At 47.7% G+C, this 12678-nt stretch overlaps 3 protein-coding genes across 3 annotated transcripts; 2 read left to right on the forward strand and 1 right to left on the reverse strand.

The window, feature by feature from the left end:
- Positions 1-137: 137 nt before the first annotated feature.
- On the forward strand, positions 138-5374 carry LOC6731950 (nuclear pore complex protein Nup160 homolog). Its single transcript, XM_016179985.3, has 14 exons — positions 138-357; positions 422-524; positions 578-1069; positions 1126-1307; positions 1381-1790; positions 1863-2529; positions 2596-2701; positions 2770-2931; positions 2989-3231; positions 3287-3405; positions 3462-4076; positions 4135-4656; positions 4713-5110; positions 5184-5374. The coding sequence occupies exons 1-14, from the start codon at positions 261-263 to the stop codon at positions 5301-5303; spliced, it is 4236 nt and encodes a 1411-aa protein (XP_016024613.1). The 5' UTR covers positions 138-260; the 3' UTR covers positions 5304-5374.
- LOC6731952 (replication factor C subunit 3) lies at positions 5307-6692 on the reverse strand. The gene is made up of 2 exons (XM_002079051.4): positions 6477-6692; positions 5307-6378 (listed from the first exon to the last, which is right to left on the reverse strand). Exons 1-2 carry the CDS (start codon positions 6534-6536, stop codon positions 5368-5370), a joined length of 1071 nt encoding a protein of 356 aa, XP_002079087.2. The 5' UTR covers positions 6537-6692; the 3' UTR covers positions 5307-5367.
- Positions 6693-7126: 434 nt separating this feature from the next.
- LOC6731953 (MPN domain-containing protein CG4751) lies at positions 7127-12393 on the forward strand. The gene is made up of 6 exons (XM_039298639.2): positions 7127-7598; positions 7659-8016; positions 8070-8157; positions 8277-8446; positions 8511-8759; positions 8844-12393. Exons 1-6 carry the CDS (start codon positions 7266-7268, stop codon positions 11876-11878), a joined length of 4233 nt encoding a protein of 1410 aa, XP_039154573.1. The 5' UTR covers positions 7127-7265; the 3' UTR covers positions 11879-12393.
- Positions 12394-12678: the final 285 nt, after the last annotated feature.

The following is a 12678-nucleotide window of genomic DNA, read 5'->3' on the forward strand; positions in this document are numbered from 1 at the left end:
CATTCCTTCTTTGCTATAATAAACTTTATTGTCTTGAAAGTACATTTAGGAAAATATACTAATTTTTTAACTAACTTCAGGAACTTGGCTGAAATTTTGTTTGTGAGTATGAAAAGCTATGTCGACTTTTTTGTCTGGTGTGCACCGCTGGCGTAAGCGTTTTCCAACACTACTACTGAGCGTGTTTACGCCGGTGCCGCCAATAATTTTCCGTTTTCCGTTTTACCGAGGTTTTTGTATTAATTTGTTGTGCTAGCAAGATGCCCACATCCAAACTGCAAGCCAACATGAGTTACCGCGAGGTCATACCGCGGAACCTCAGTCCGGCGGAGTGGATCGAGGTGAAAATTAACACGGGTGAGTTACGCGCAAGATTGCCAAAGAAGTTCTGAGTAACCAAATGCTCCTCCGCGAAATGTAGGAACCCAGAGCACTTTGCAGGATTTTAAAACCTTCGAAACCTCCGGCGGCTATTGCTACAAGAATACGAAAAATGTTCAGACCAGAAACCGTTTCATATATTGGTAAGTGCAAATCAGAATCGTTAAAGCAGTTTCACATGGCCACCGATTTGCAGGCGGACATACCAGGATGTCCTGGAACTATCAGAGGTCAGCTTGGACATCTCCCTGCAGCGGAACCACCTGCGTCTGCGGTTCACCGATTCAGCTGTGCTGAATGTATCGCTCACGGAGCAAAATACATCCGTCACCCTGCTGGTGGTCACGGTCAGCAGTGTGCATCGCTATGTGTTTCCCCTGAAGATCGCTGGGCAGGAAGGCGGCGCAGCTTCTCCCGAGGATGTGCTATCCCAGTCCATTTTCTACGACGTCAATGACAAGATCAATGATCCCAGCACTTACTATGTCACGGATGGCTTTGCAACTATGCCCAACGTGGCTGTATCGTACCTCACCCAAAACTCCCAGTCAGCCTACTTTGCGGTGGCGTATCAGAGCAAACTACTGCTCCACGTTATGAAATGCGCCACCGGCCATACTATCACCCACGAAATCAAGGAGCCGAAGCTAATGCCATGGTTTCTTTCGAATCTCAAGGGTGCCCTCACGTAAGTGGGTAAACCGAGATAAATGGGCAATCCTTAATGTTTTATAATCATTGTAGCGGCCGCTCTGAAACGTTGGAGGCAGCCACGTCCATGGCTTTCAGTGAAATCGAGGGGGAAATTTTCATTCTGGTTTTGTATCGCAATAATGAGCTGCGTCTATGGTCAGTGGATAACTTGCAGATTGTAGCCAGCATTAACTGCTCCCCCGAACTGGGGCAGGACTCAGCAGCTCAAGGACGTGAGTATAAAACATTATTACGATTTTGAATTATGATCTAGATATAATGCGCTTCTATTATTTTCGTTAACAGCTCAAAACAGCCAGCTCCGAAAAATAAGCGATCAAAACTTCTGTCTATTTCTCTCGCACAATTCCCGAGCTGAGTTTATATGCGTTAGCATAATGCCCGATGCCGACGATGCCAGCGTTATCAATTTGGTGCAGAACATTGTGCCGGCGCCGCAAACGGATCTGGTCGACTTTGATGCCACGTCCTCGCACATCTGGGCCCTTTGGAGCAACGCTGAAGGCGATTTCCATGTCTCTGCAGCATATTTTGCATCAAATAACGCAATCAAATGGGTTTCCGCTGCTCTTGAACCGCCACCGGATCGGTTTTGTCTCGGCATGGAGCAGGGAGTGGATCCACGCGAAACTTACTGCAGCTACATCTTTCATCCTGGTCGATTTGACCGAAATGTAATTGCCAAGGCTTTATATGTGAGTATGACCAAAACATTCTTTATTATGAATTATTGGAATTGTTTAGTTATTTGAATTTGTATATCTTAGATGTTCAGACGTGTTAACCTGCAATTCGACGTAAAGCAACTTTCCATGTCAGTGCTCAAGGAGCAGGTATGCCAGGCCGTGGAAGATGAAATCCAGAACGAACTGAAAGACTTTGTGGTCACCGACGATGAGTACTTGGAGATATCCACTCGGCTGTGGGATCGCTTTTACTCCTGCTGCGAACAGTATCACATTAAGCTTTCCGAGCCGACAGGACTCGCCGTTCTTGGTGGAATGGATGCAGTATGTTTGGTTAGAAGGCAATCATTCGCATTGCTGCGCCCCTGCGAAGTCCTCGAGCACCTGTTGCTCATCGGCGAGCATAACGATGAAGTGGCCACTTATGTGGCGCCATTATTTCGCAACGATCCGGAAATGGCCAAGGGTTTCGTGGAGCTCATGAATGTGGTGACACTGCTTGATAAACTGATTTCGGAGGATATTAAAATCCAGCTAGATAAGCAGCTTTACCAGCGAGAGTCGCCGGTTGAAGTAATATCAAAGCTGGTGGCTAGGATCAGTAAAGTCGATGATAATGGTCCGATATTGCCATCAAACTGTCTGAGGCAAATCCAACAGAAGCTGCACGATTTACCAAATCTTGAACCCGCTTTGGAAATGCTGCTCGATGTGCTGTGTATGATTGATCCAGATGCCCCGCCGCATGGTAAACTACTTATAAATATATAATAATGTTTGAAAATGATTCATATATCTCAATTCTACTTTATAGATTATTCCCTTTCTACGCGCTTCTTGCAATCGTCTGGGGCTCTAATGGGTAGCGAATATGGACTTTCTATATTGTCCGAAACAGTGAAGCAAATGGCAATGATACGGTGAGTTTTCATAATAGTTTAATAAACTTCGAACTTGGTTTATCATTTATGAAATTATGTGTCCCTAGGTTTTCTGTTTGCCGAAACCTTTTGGTATTGCAGTACTTGGCTTATGGTCAGAACGAAATGGAAGGCGATAATGTTTTAACAAATGTAAATTATCTGAACTCGTATTATACTCTGGTTTGGATGGCCGAGACACCCATTTCATCGAGTACTCCAGCTGGATTGTAAGGAAATATAAAATTGATTGCATTGCACAGTTCTGACTTCTTTTTCAATTTTAGCGAGGCTTCTATTCAACGATTGAGCCGCGCACAACTTTTCAGCGGCTATAATCGACCATACTCCAGCCATCTGAAACATAATGGCAACGATCAGACCACTCTGCTCCGACTGTTCCTAGAATCCAAAGGTCTGTTCAGCGCCTTGACTATGCTGCTGAAGAATGACAGTTTTTCGCTGGACTCGGAGCAATTGAATCTACGCCAGTCTTTGCTCCAACTAGTGGGATACATCAATAAGATGCTGTGCGTATAATATATGGAAAAATTGATCATTTTTTGATTTCCCAACATCTCTTAGTTGGCCCGGTTCTCCGATTTACGTATTTCCGGAATGGTTATTCGGGACCTGTCATCACATCATTGTTCAGGACTACGTGCGCATTTTATCAAACTGGTGTTCCGCACAAAAACATGCCAGTAAGCATTATTTGCTAGATTTCCCAACTGTGAAATTAAACCTTTTTTTTCCGCAGGACGCTTTATGCTAGCCGTATCTCTATTGGATTGCGGTGAGGCCCACAAGGCCGTGCATCTCTTTCACGAGGCGGAGGCTGGCATTGTGGAGGATGACTTCCTCTTTGAGCACGTACTTAAAAATACACCTCTATACGGCAAATTGCAGGATAGCGTAAGCCGGGGCGATACAATTTCCCCCGAAGACAGAAAACTGGCAACTGTTCACTACTATCTGAAGGTCATCCAGCTCTTTGAACAGCATTCCGCACTGGACTACATTATTCAGCTGGCCGACATGGCCATTAGGATGCTGCAGCCAGATGATCCTCAGCTGCCCATGTTCCAGTCAATAGTTTTCAATAATCATCTGCAGTTGGGACACTACATGGAGGCGTACACCGCCTTAGTCAACAATGCAGATATTTCAAGGCGAAAGGATTGCCTTCGTCAGTTGGTCATAACGCTGTTCCAAAACAAATGTCTGCCCCTGCTTATGCAGTTTTCCTACATTGGGTTGCAAGACGAGTTCGAGAGCATTGTTGAATCCCGGGCACGATCAATGAGCATCGATCAGAACGAAGTCTACAACTTTTTGTATGCATTCCATACGAACAAGGGTAACATGAGAAAAGGTTTGCATACAAATTACTTGATTTTCTTCAGTCGCATTAATAATTTGTTTCCGAACAGCTTCTACGGTTATGTATGAGCAGGCCATGCGGTTTCAAGTAGACAGCGATGCCCCAAACGCACTAGAGAGACGTTGCTCCTCGCTGTTGATTTGCCTAAACTGTTTGCACCTGGTTGACAGCCGCTACAGATGGATTGCCAAGCCTGCCCTTGGTGATGAGCGGGTGATTACCATAGATCAGGATAACGACGATGGTGAGCCCAAGGGTGATGAGGACAAGAAAGGCAAGGAGGTGGTTGTTTTAGAGCTGGCTGATATCCGAAGGGAACTGGTGCACGCAGAAGCATTACGCGAGCTTTCCTTCTACCGCAAAGATGCAACTTCCTACGAGCGGGCCACACCCGAGGAGCTATCATACCTGCTGGCTAGTTGTGGCCTGTACACCGCGGCATTGAAACTTTCGCGGGGACACTCTTTCTCTGTGCTCCCCATATTCGAGAGTCTGACATCCGCTTGTGTTGCTGCCACTGAGGGAAAGACGTCGGACGCCTGGAACTGGCTGCAAAAAAACGACATGGCAGGTGGGGATTTTTAAACGTGTATGATAAATAGAGGCTCACTATATGTCTTATAACAGATCTTCCTCATCGAAGCAATGCTGCCGATATGGCCTGGACTTTGCTTCAAAAACTGGTTGTGGATAACGAGGCAAAAGACTCCACCTTGATAAGAAAGAGCGTGGTTCAAAGGCTTCTCGGGATGAACGCATTCTTGCCCCAGTGGCTGATAAACTCCTACAAGTTATCCCACTCCCGGGAACTGCTCCACTTACTTGTGAAGCACAATCGTCTGCTGGAAGCCGCCGATCTGGGATGTGAAATAATCGCCGCCATGCTGGGAGCAGGCAGCGAGTATTTCGAATTCAAGCACTCGGTGAACGTAGCAAGCCCACAGCTCTGCTTCCCCATCAGCACGATCGATTTGCTGCTGCACGGTTTAAAGTTAAATGGCAAGGATGATCTTGAATATGAAATGGTAAGTCATACATCTAAATTTGGTTCTACTCTAAATACAGTCCAATCATACTCCAAATCTATTGCTATTTTAGGCTTACTTTAAACTCGAAGAAGAAGTTCAAAGATACATTGAGACCATAAAGCGCACCACCGATGATAAGATAAGCATGGCCGTTCTGCAGAGGCGAACGGGGCTTCAGCAAGATCATTAAAAGTTTGTTTTAATCAGTTTATTTAATAAGTTTTTTGAATTAAATGCTAAAGCGTGTAAATCCTTTAAAAATCGTCCGTCATGACCAGCTCAGAAAGGAACTTTTTGTAGATGTTCATAAACTGAGCGACGAAAGCTTCAAGATGAAAAATGTGCTTGGCGCCGGACTGCATCCGGTGCTCGTACTCGGTGGCGAACTCGAGCGTCTTCGCCTTGATGGACATATCACAATTGTTCACCAGCTGCTCGACCAGGCCGCGGAATATGAGATTGGGTGGAACGCCTTGCGTGAGTAGCTCGTACAGGCGTTCGCGGATCTTCTCCAGTTTGGCAGGCGTTTGCTCACTGATAATCTGAGATGCTGTCTCACGCAGGAACACCTGCCAGTCCAGGTCGGGAATCTCCTGGTTGGCGGTAAACGGCGCCTTGGCCACCTTGGCGGCCTCCAGCATCAGAAGTGCTCGTCTGAGATTACGCTCCGACTTGTCCACAACCCGTTTGGCCAGCTCCACGGGCAGTGCGAGTCCCTCCCGCTTGCAAGTGTTCTGCAAGATGGACACGATCTCCGTTTCGTTGGGAGCGGCCACCCGTATGCCCAGGCAACGCGACCGTATGGCCGGAATGATGCGAGATGTGGAGTTCACCGATATGATAATCCGACACGTGGCCACATACTTCTCCATCGTTCGGCGCAGAGCGTGCTGTGCATCCTTGGTGAGCTCGTCGCCCTCCGAAATTACAATCACTTTGAATTCCCGCTGGCCACTGATTTCAATTTGGTGCGTTTGGGCCACCTGCTTGATCAGATCGATCACCACCGTGCGGTCGTACATGCCAGCGTCGGAGGGATTCACCTCCAAGTGGTAGTTGCTGCTGACCGTCATCACCTCTACCTTTCGATTGGAGGGCGTGGTGAACGTCATGGTCTCGCTCCTCAACCGTTCAACGCCAGATCCGTACATCTCCCGCAGAAGGCACATGATGCGTGTTTTCTTGCCGGCACCCGAGGGTCCGTAGAACATCAGATGCGGAAAGTCGCTCTGCTTGCACAGGTTGCGCAGGTTCTCCGCTTGATCCTTCATGGAAAGTAGCACAAAAAATAAAACACAGTTTAATAAGTAATACTTGAATAAATGGCCCATAAATGGGATGCCGGTTCCCTCGCTAGGAGTACCTTGTGGAAGTCCAACTTGGACAGCTCCCGCGGACGGTATTTATCCACCCAAAGTGCCATTGCGTTTACGCATGCAAACTACGATAATATTTGGTTATATTTTAAATCACTTTCTGACCGTAAAAGTAATTTAACAAAACAATTTAATGCGCGCCTTTTCCGCTGATTATTTCTAGTAATGCGTCAAGAATCGATGTTTGTAATGATTATTGTCGATTTCTACGCTGTTGATATCGATGTTTAGCGGTTTTATTTAATTTGCGTATTTTCAAATAGATATTTCGGCTTTCATGATTTATAAAATTAAGTACTTCAATAGATTACAATTAAAATTAATTTAAAAGTAAAATTATTACATTTACACTGTTATCGTCCCATTACTAAAATCACCTCTAAAAATAGTACAATTAATGCATTTCAAAAAAAATTATTACGAAAGTGCTTCAAAGAATTGAACTCTTTTATGATAAAATACATTTGAAAATAAAAACATTTCTTGTGTTTCTGTAATAAGTATAAATAAAAAATTAAATCAGTTCTTGTGTTTCTGTAATAAATAACCGATTCAATACTACTAATTTTTGTATGGCAACGCCATTCCACCGTTTTTACCGGTAAAAATTGGCCCGCTAGCAAGTGTGACCGTGGATTGGCGGTTTTAATTAGTTTCGGTATTCTGGGTAGAAAAAGCAGCTACCTTACTGCATCCATCAGTTTTTTTTTCGCAAAACTTAAGTATCTTGAAAGTAAAATATCCGTAGAATTGCACAAAATTCGCGACAAGACCGCATGGAGAACGGAGTGGAACATGGTGTGGACGAGGCAGGCGAGAACCAGGTGGTGAGCAGCTCCGATGGCGAGGGAGACTGTGATAATGATGGGGAAGTGGAGGGGGAGGTGCTGCAGCCGCCGCCGCCGCCGCAAATAACAAACGATTGTGTGGGCGAAGGGGTGCAAGAGGAGGAGGGGGAGCGTGCACCAGCTACGACGGAAGCTGTGGACGTCATTCCGGACCCTGGGCCACCGCCCCTGGACGGTGCAGCACCTGTAGCCATACTGGAGGATAACATGTGCGACAAGGATGTGGACAGCGATGCTGGCGACGAGGACAACGACGATGAGGTAAGCGATATACCTTAAGCTTTTTGAAAATGTATAATATTTCCTATTCAAACCCCTTAGACCAAGGAGAACTACGAGGGCTTCAATGGCACCGGACGCACCGTCACCCTGCAAACGCTGATGGCTGCCAATGTCCTGCAGCCGGGCCTGGGCTTAATGACCATCGAATATCTGGGCCAGAAGTTCGTTGGCGATCTGCTGGCCGACGGTAAGATCAAATCCCATGAGACTGAGACAATATTCCTCACGCCCAGCGCCTGGGCAATGCACTGCAAGCGGATCATCAATCCGGAGAAGAAGAGCGGCTGCGGCTGGGCCTCGGTCAAGTACAAGGGGAAGAAGCTGGACGCCTACAAGAACACGTATTTGCGAAAGTGCGCACTGCAAAAGGAGACGCCGCTGGATGATTGTGAACTGGGTAGGTAAAGCCCACTTGCTTTATAATCCTAGCTAATTCCATCGAATTCATAGATGCTGAACGCAAGACTGACACCCCGGAGATTGTCGTCAAGCGAACCGTTTTCGCACATAATACCGTTTCGAATCGCAACGTAGTACAGTGAGTAGACCAAATGCATCCTGAATTTTGAAAGGGAGTTTAGTTTAGTTTAAATCTAAATACTGGATGGTGAATATATACTAAGATTGGTATTTTAATCCAATTCTATTTACCCACAGCGACGCCAACATGTTGATTGAATCTGTGCCGTTTACTTCGGTGGGCAAACTGCAGCCCTTCCTCATCACAGTGAACTCCTCTGCCCTCCTGCTGGCGGATTTCCACTGCCACTTGACGGTGCGCGAGGTGTGCGGCTATCTTGGTGGCACCTGGGACATGAACACACACAGTGAGTCCGGCTCGGCTTGCGATTTATACTACATAGGCATTTTCTACATGTTTGGTCATTTCAGCTCTATCCATCACTAAGACATATCCTTGTCGCAGCACGCGCTTTGATCGACAGCGAGCCGGCGAAGTGGAGCGTGATATTCAGAAGATGATGATTCAGGATCAACTGCTGTTGGTTGGATGGTATCACTCGCATCCCAAGTTTCAGGCGGAACCTACGCTGCGCGACTGCGATGCACAGTTGGACTATCAAATCAAAATGCGCGGTGCCAGCGATCTCACCTATACGCCCTGTGTCTCCCTGATTATATGTACGTGTTATCCCAATGGCCTTTTAAATTCTGTGCAAATACTTCAAGTTCGGCATTAATCGAAAAATACATTCTACCCTACAGCCCCTTACTACGATGAGAACCCTACCCTGGAGTCGGTGGTCAAGTGTATTTGGATAGTTCCACCCAACGAGAACAGACAGTCGATGGAGTATGGCCGACCAATGCTGATGCAGTATTCGGTGCTGCCGGACAAGGAGATACCCGAGGAGGTGCGCTCTGAGATACAGTTGTGCGTGGACTACTACTCGCAGTACCGGAGCGAGATGGTCAAGTTCCGGAACATCTATAACAACGACGTTACCTACAACGAAAAGCTGAAAAACACACTCTACCCAAAGTTTCCCTCCAAGCAGAGCGATAAAGCGCTGTGGAACTGGATATGTGCAGTGCTGGATTGTGAGCAGGAAGACGACTTCATTCCACCCAAGACTATCAAGATCATCGACAATGACGAACTGGAGGTTAAGGAGGAAGACAAACCAGTTGTCCTCATGGATCTAAGCGGCGATGTCAAGATAAATCCGCCTAAAGAGGAGCAGTTCAATGAAGCTATGGGTGCTTTGGAGGACAGTGGGCGCAAGGCGGAGGAGGAATCTAACGCACAGGCGGAGCAAAAGGCAAGTGAACTTAAGGTGATGTCGCTTCAGGAGCAGCTCTGCATGCCGTCCGGTCTGAATATGAACCCCGTGAGAATGCTATCGCCTCTGGCCACGCCCAATCCTACGAGTCTACCGCCAGTGCTGCCCAATTTGGTAGCTCCAGTTTTGCCAGCAACGCCCAGCCAGCTGCTACCACCCCAAGTTCCCGCAGTTACTGCGCCACCTGCCATCACACCTGCAGTGACGACTTCGGCCCTGACTTCCGCTTTGAATGCCTCGCCCAGGGACAGCCCAATAACTATCCAATCGAACTCCGCCAGTCCCGCCAAGTTTGAGGTTCCAGTTAGGGCGTCACCGTCGCCCGCCAAATCGGATACCTCGTCACACGCATCCACCTCCCGCACACGCAACTCGCCTGCGCCCAGTCCGGGCAAGTTTAGCGTCAGCGATATTGCTCGGAACAGCCCCAGCATTACGCCGAACAAATATGAGGCAGCTGCAGCAGCTTTGGTGCCTCCAGCTGCCGCTTGTCTGCCCACGGCCAATGATCTGATGGCTGCTAGTTTGGCTCAGCTGGCGGGGCAGCTTCCTCCGAACTTCCTTCAAGGAGATTTGGCAGCGCTATTCCAGCAGCAGCGCAAGGATTACGGCAGCTCCTCTCTAAATCAGTTGGCGGCGGCAGCAGCCAAGGTGGGTGGCTCTAAGCAAAGCAATGCCTCTGCATCGTCCGGTTTGAATGACCCCAATGTGGCAGCAGCGGTGGCTGCCTATTCGAATAGCTTCAATATGCCGCTGCCCACGGGTGTGGGAATCGGAGGCAGCGGAAACAGCAACGCCCATAGCAGTAGCAAGTCCAAGTCGGAACGATCATCGAAGTCCTCGTCCTCATCCTCCTCCTCGAACTCCAGCTCAACTTCCAATTCGTATAAAACGAAATTGATGAAGGAGCTAGATGAACTAAAAAACGATCCGTTAAAAATGAGCGAGCTCATTCGCTCTCCGGAATATGCAGCACTGCTCCTCCAGCAGGCGGAAGCCCTCGGAGCAACCACCCTGGGTACCTTGGGTTTTGGATCAGACTACAGCTATCTGACAGGTGCCGGACTGGGAGTGCCTGCTGCTAACGCTCTGACTGGAGGTCAATCCTCGAACTCTTCATCCAGCAAGTCCTCGAAATCTTCGCCAGCAGCAGCAGCAGCAGCTGCTCTCAGTGCCGACTACAACAACCTTATTCAGGCATCAAAATTGCTCGGCTATGACTCCTACATGCAGCAAAGTAAGCAGAGCAACGACCTCAACGCGTTCCTGCAGCAGCATATGGCAGCAGTGGCAGCTTCCTCAATACCACCGCCTCCACAGACTGCCTCCAGTGGCAGTTCCAACAGCAGCTCGTCCAAGAAGCAGCAACAGTTACAGCAGCAGCAACATCAGCAGCAGCAGCAACAACAACAGCAGGCGGCTGCGCAAGCGGACTACACGGCACTGTTGCAGACCTACACCAAGTTGTTTGATCCCAACAACCAATTTGCAGCGGCAATGTCCTCCAACAAGCACATGGCAGGAGCCCACAATGAGCTATCCGCTCTTCTCTCATCGGGAGTGGGAGTCGGAGGAGGTGCGAGCGGAGGTGGGTCTAAGCAAAAGCAGAAGGACATTCAGAGTGATATGCTAAATCAGTTGCTGCAGCTGGAGAAGCAGGATTCGGAGATCAAGGCACTGCTTTATCGCCAAAATAAAGCTGCGGCCGACTTGGACGCGCTGTTTGCCACGCCCTCGGGAGCCGTGGTAGGAGCTGGGTCCTCGGCAAATGCCATGAAGTCGGGCAGCTCCTCCGGCAACGCTGGGGTCTCCGGAATGTCTTCACCTTCATCCCTATCCAATCAAGCAGCATACTATAATGCCTTGGCACAGGAAAAAATGCAGGACTACGCTGCCTTCTTTCAGCAGCAACATGGCAAATACGGCATACCCGATCCATTGTCAAAAACCACACTGGCCGCTAATAATATGTTCATGACTCCATCGGCGTTGTTCAAGATCCAGCAGGAATCGCTGTCGGCGATGATGATGAAACCACCGAAGTCCACGACGCCGTCATCGGCGCGCACCCGGGAATCATCGGCATCTCCTGCTTTGGAGCGTCTGACGCCCACGAAGTCGGCTAGCAGTGGCGGTAGCGGCGGCGGAGGCAGCAACTCCAACTCTGGTGGCAAGTACAACTTCAGTGCCGTGGACCTGGCCATATCGAGTGTGCCCTCGAACACACCATCGCCGGCCCCTTCCGACGGTAGCAGCAGTTCTTCGCATCGACGACCCTCGCCGGACATAAGCCGCCTCTACGGAGAGTTAGCACCGCCAGGAGCGCTTCTCGGCAGCGGCGGAGTGCCCAAGAAGCGCATGGAATTCGCATCGGTGGCCGATTTGGCTGCACCGCCGCCGGCCAAGATGCCGAAAAACAACATGGGCGATGATATCTTGAATCTGTCGCACGACTAGGATGAATCGGAATCCTTGCCAGCGCAATCGAAGTCGCAGTATTTTCCCAACAGTATATATTCCCATACGTAATGCCGCGTTTGCATCCATTTGCAAACCAAAGTCGGTCATTTTAATCGCCCAATCAGTATCTCCCGGGATAATTATTTTAAAATGTACGTCTTCTTTTTCTTAAGTTTATGAATTTCTAAAAATGTACTTTGTATACTTTGGATTATTTTTTACAACTAGGATATGCCGTGCATATCTCAATCGAAACAATCATCATCCGTATAGATTTCGCCAGTCCTACGAGTGAATTTCCGCTTTTATTCACCACCTCACGAGCGCTGTATGTCCTTAAACGTATAATTTAATGTACTCTTACTAATTTAGGTTTAATTACCGCATAAAAGTACTTTAAGTATTTTAATATACAGACAGCGCACACATCACTGTGTATTGTATTGCCTACCGTATAAACTATAACTTTGAATCTTTGCCGCAATAAATTAAACGACTAGTTACTTAGTTTACAGCATCTGTGTTATATTCTTTTCTGCATGATATGAACTTATTGATTTAATTGTTGTCAATGATCAAGTACTAATATTATAAACATTGTTTACGCTAAGCAGTATGGTTTACTATTATAAAAGTGCTCGGCTATATTTAAAGAAGTATAGCCCATTTTTAAACCAGTATAACCGCTATGCTAAGCGAATCACGTATGCTTTCCAGTGGTTCTATTTAGTTGGTAACAAAATCAAAACAATCCGCACGCATCAACAACTGGGGGGCAGGTGTTTATCTCTGGTATC

This window comes from Drosophila simulans, chromosome 2L (genome assembly GCF_016746395.2).
Source record: "Drosophila simulans strain w501 chromosome 2L, Prin_Dsim_3.1, whole genome shotgun sequence".
Taxonomy (NCBI): domain Eukaryota; kingdom Metazoa; phylum Arthropoda; class Insecta; order Diptera; family Drosophilidae; genus Drosophila; species Drosophila simulans.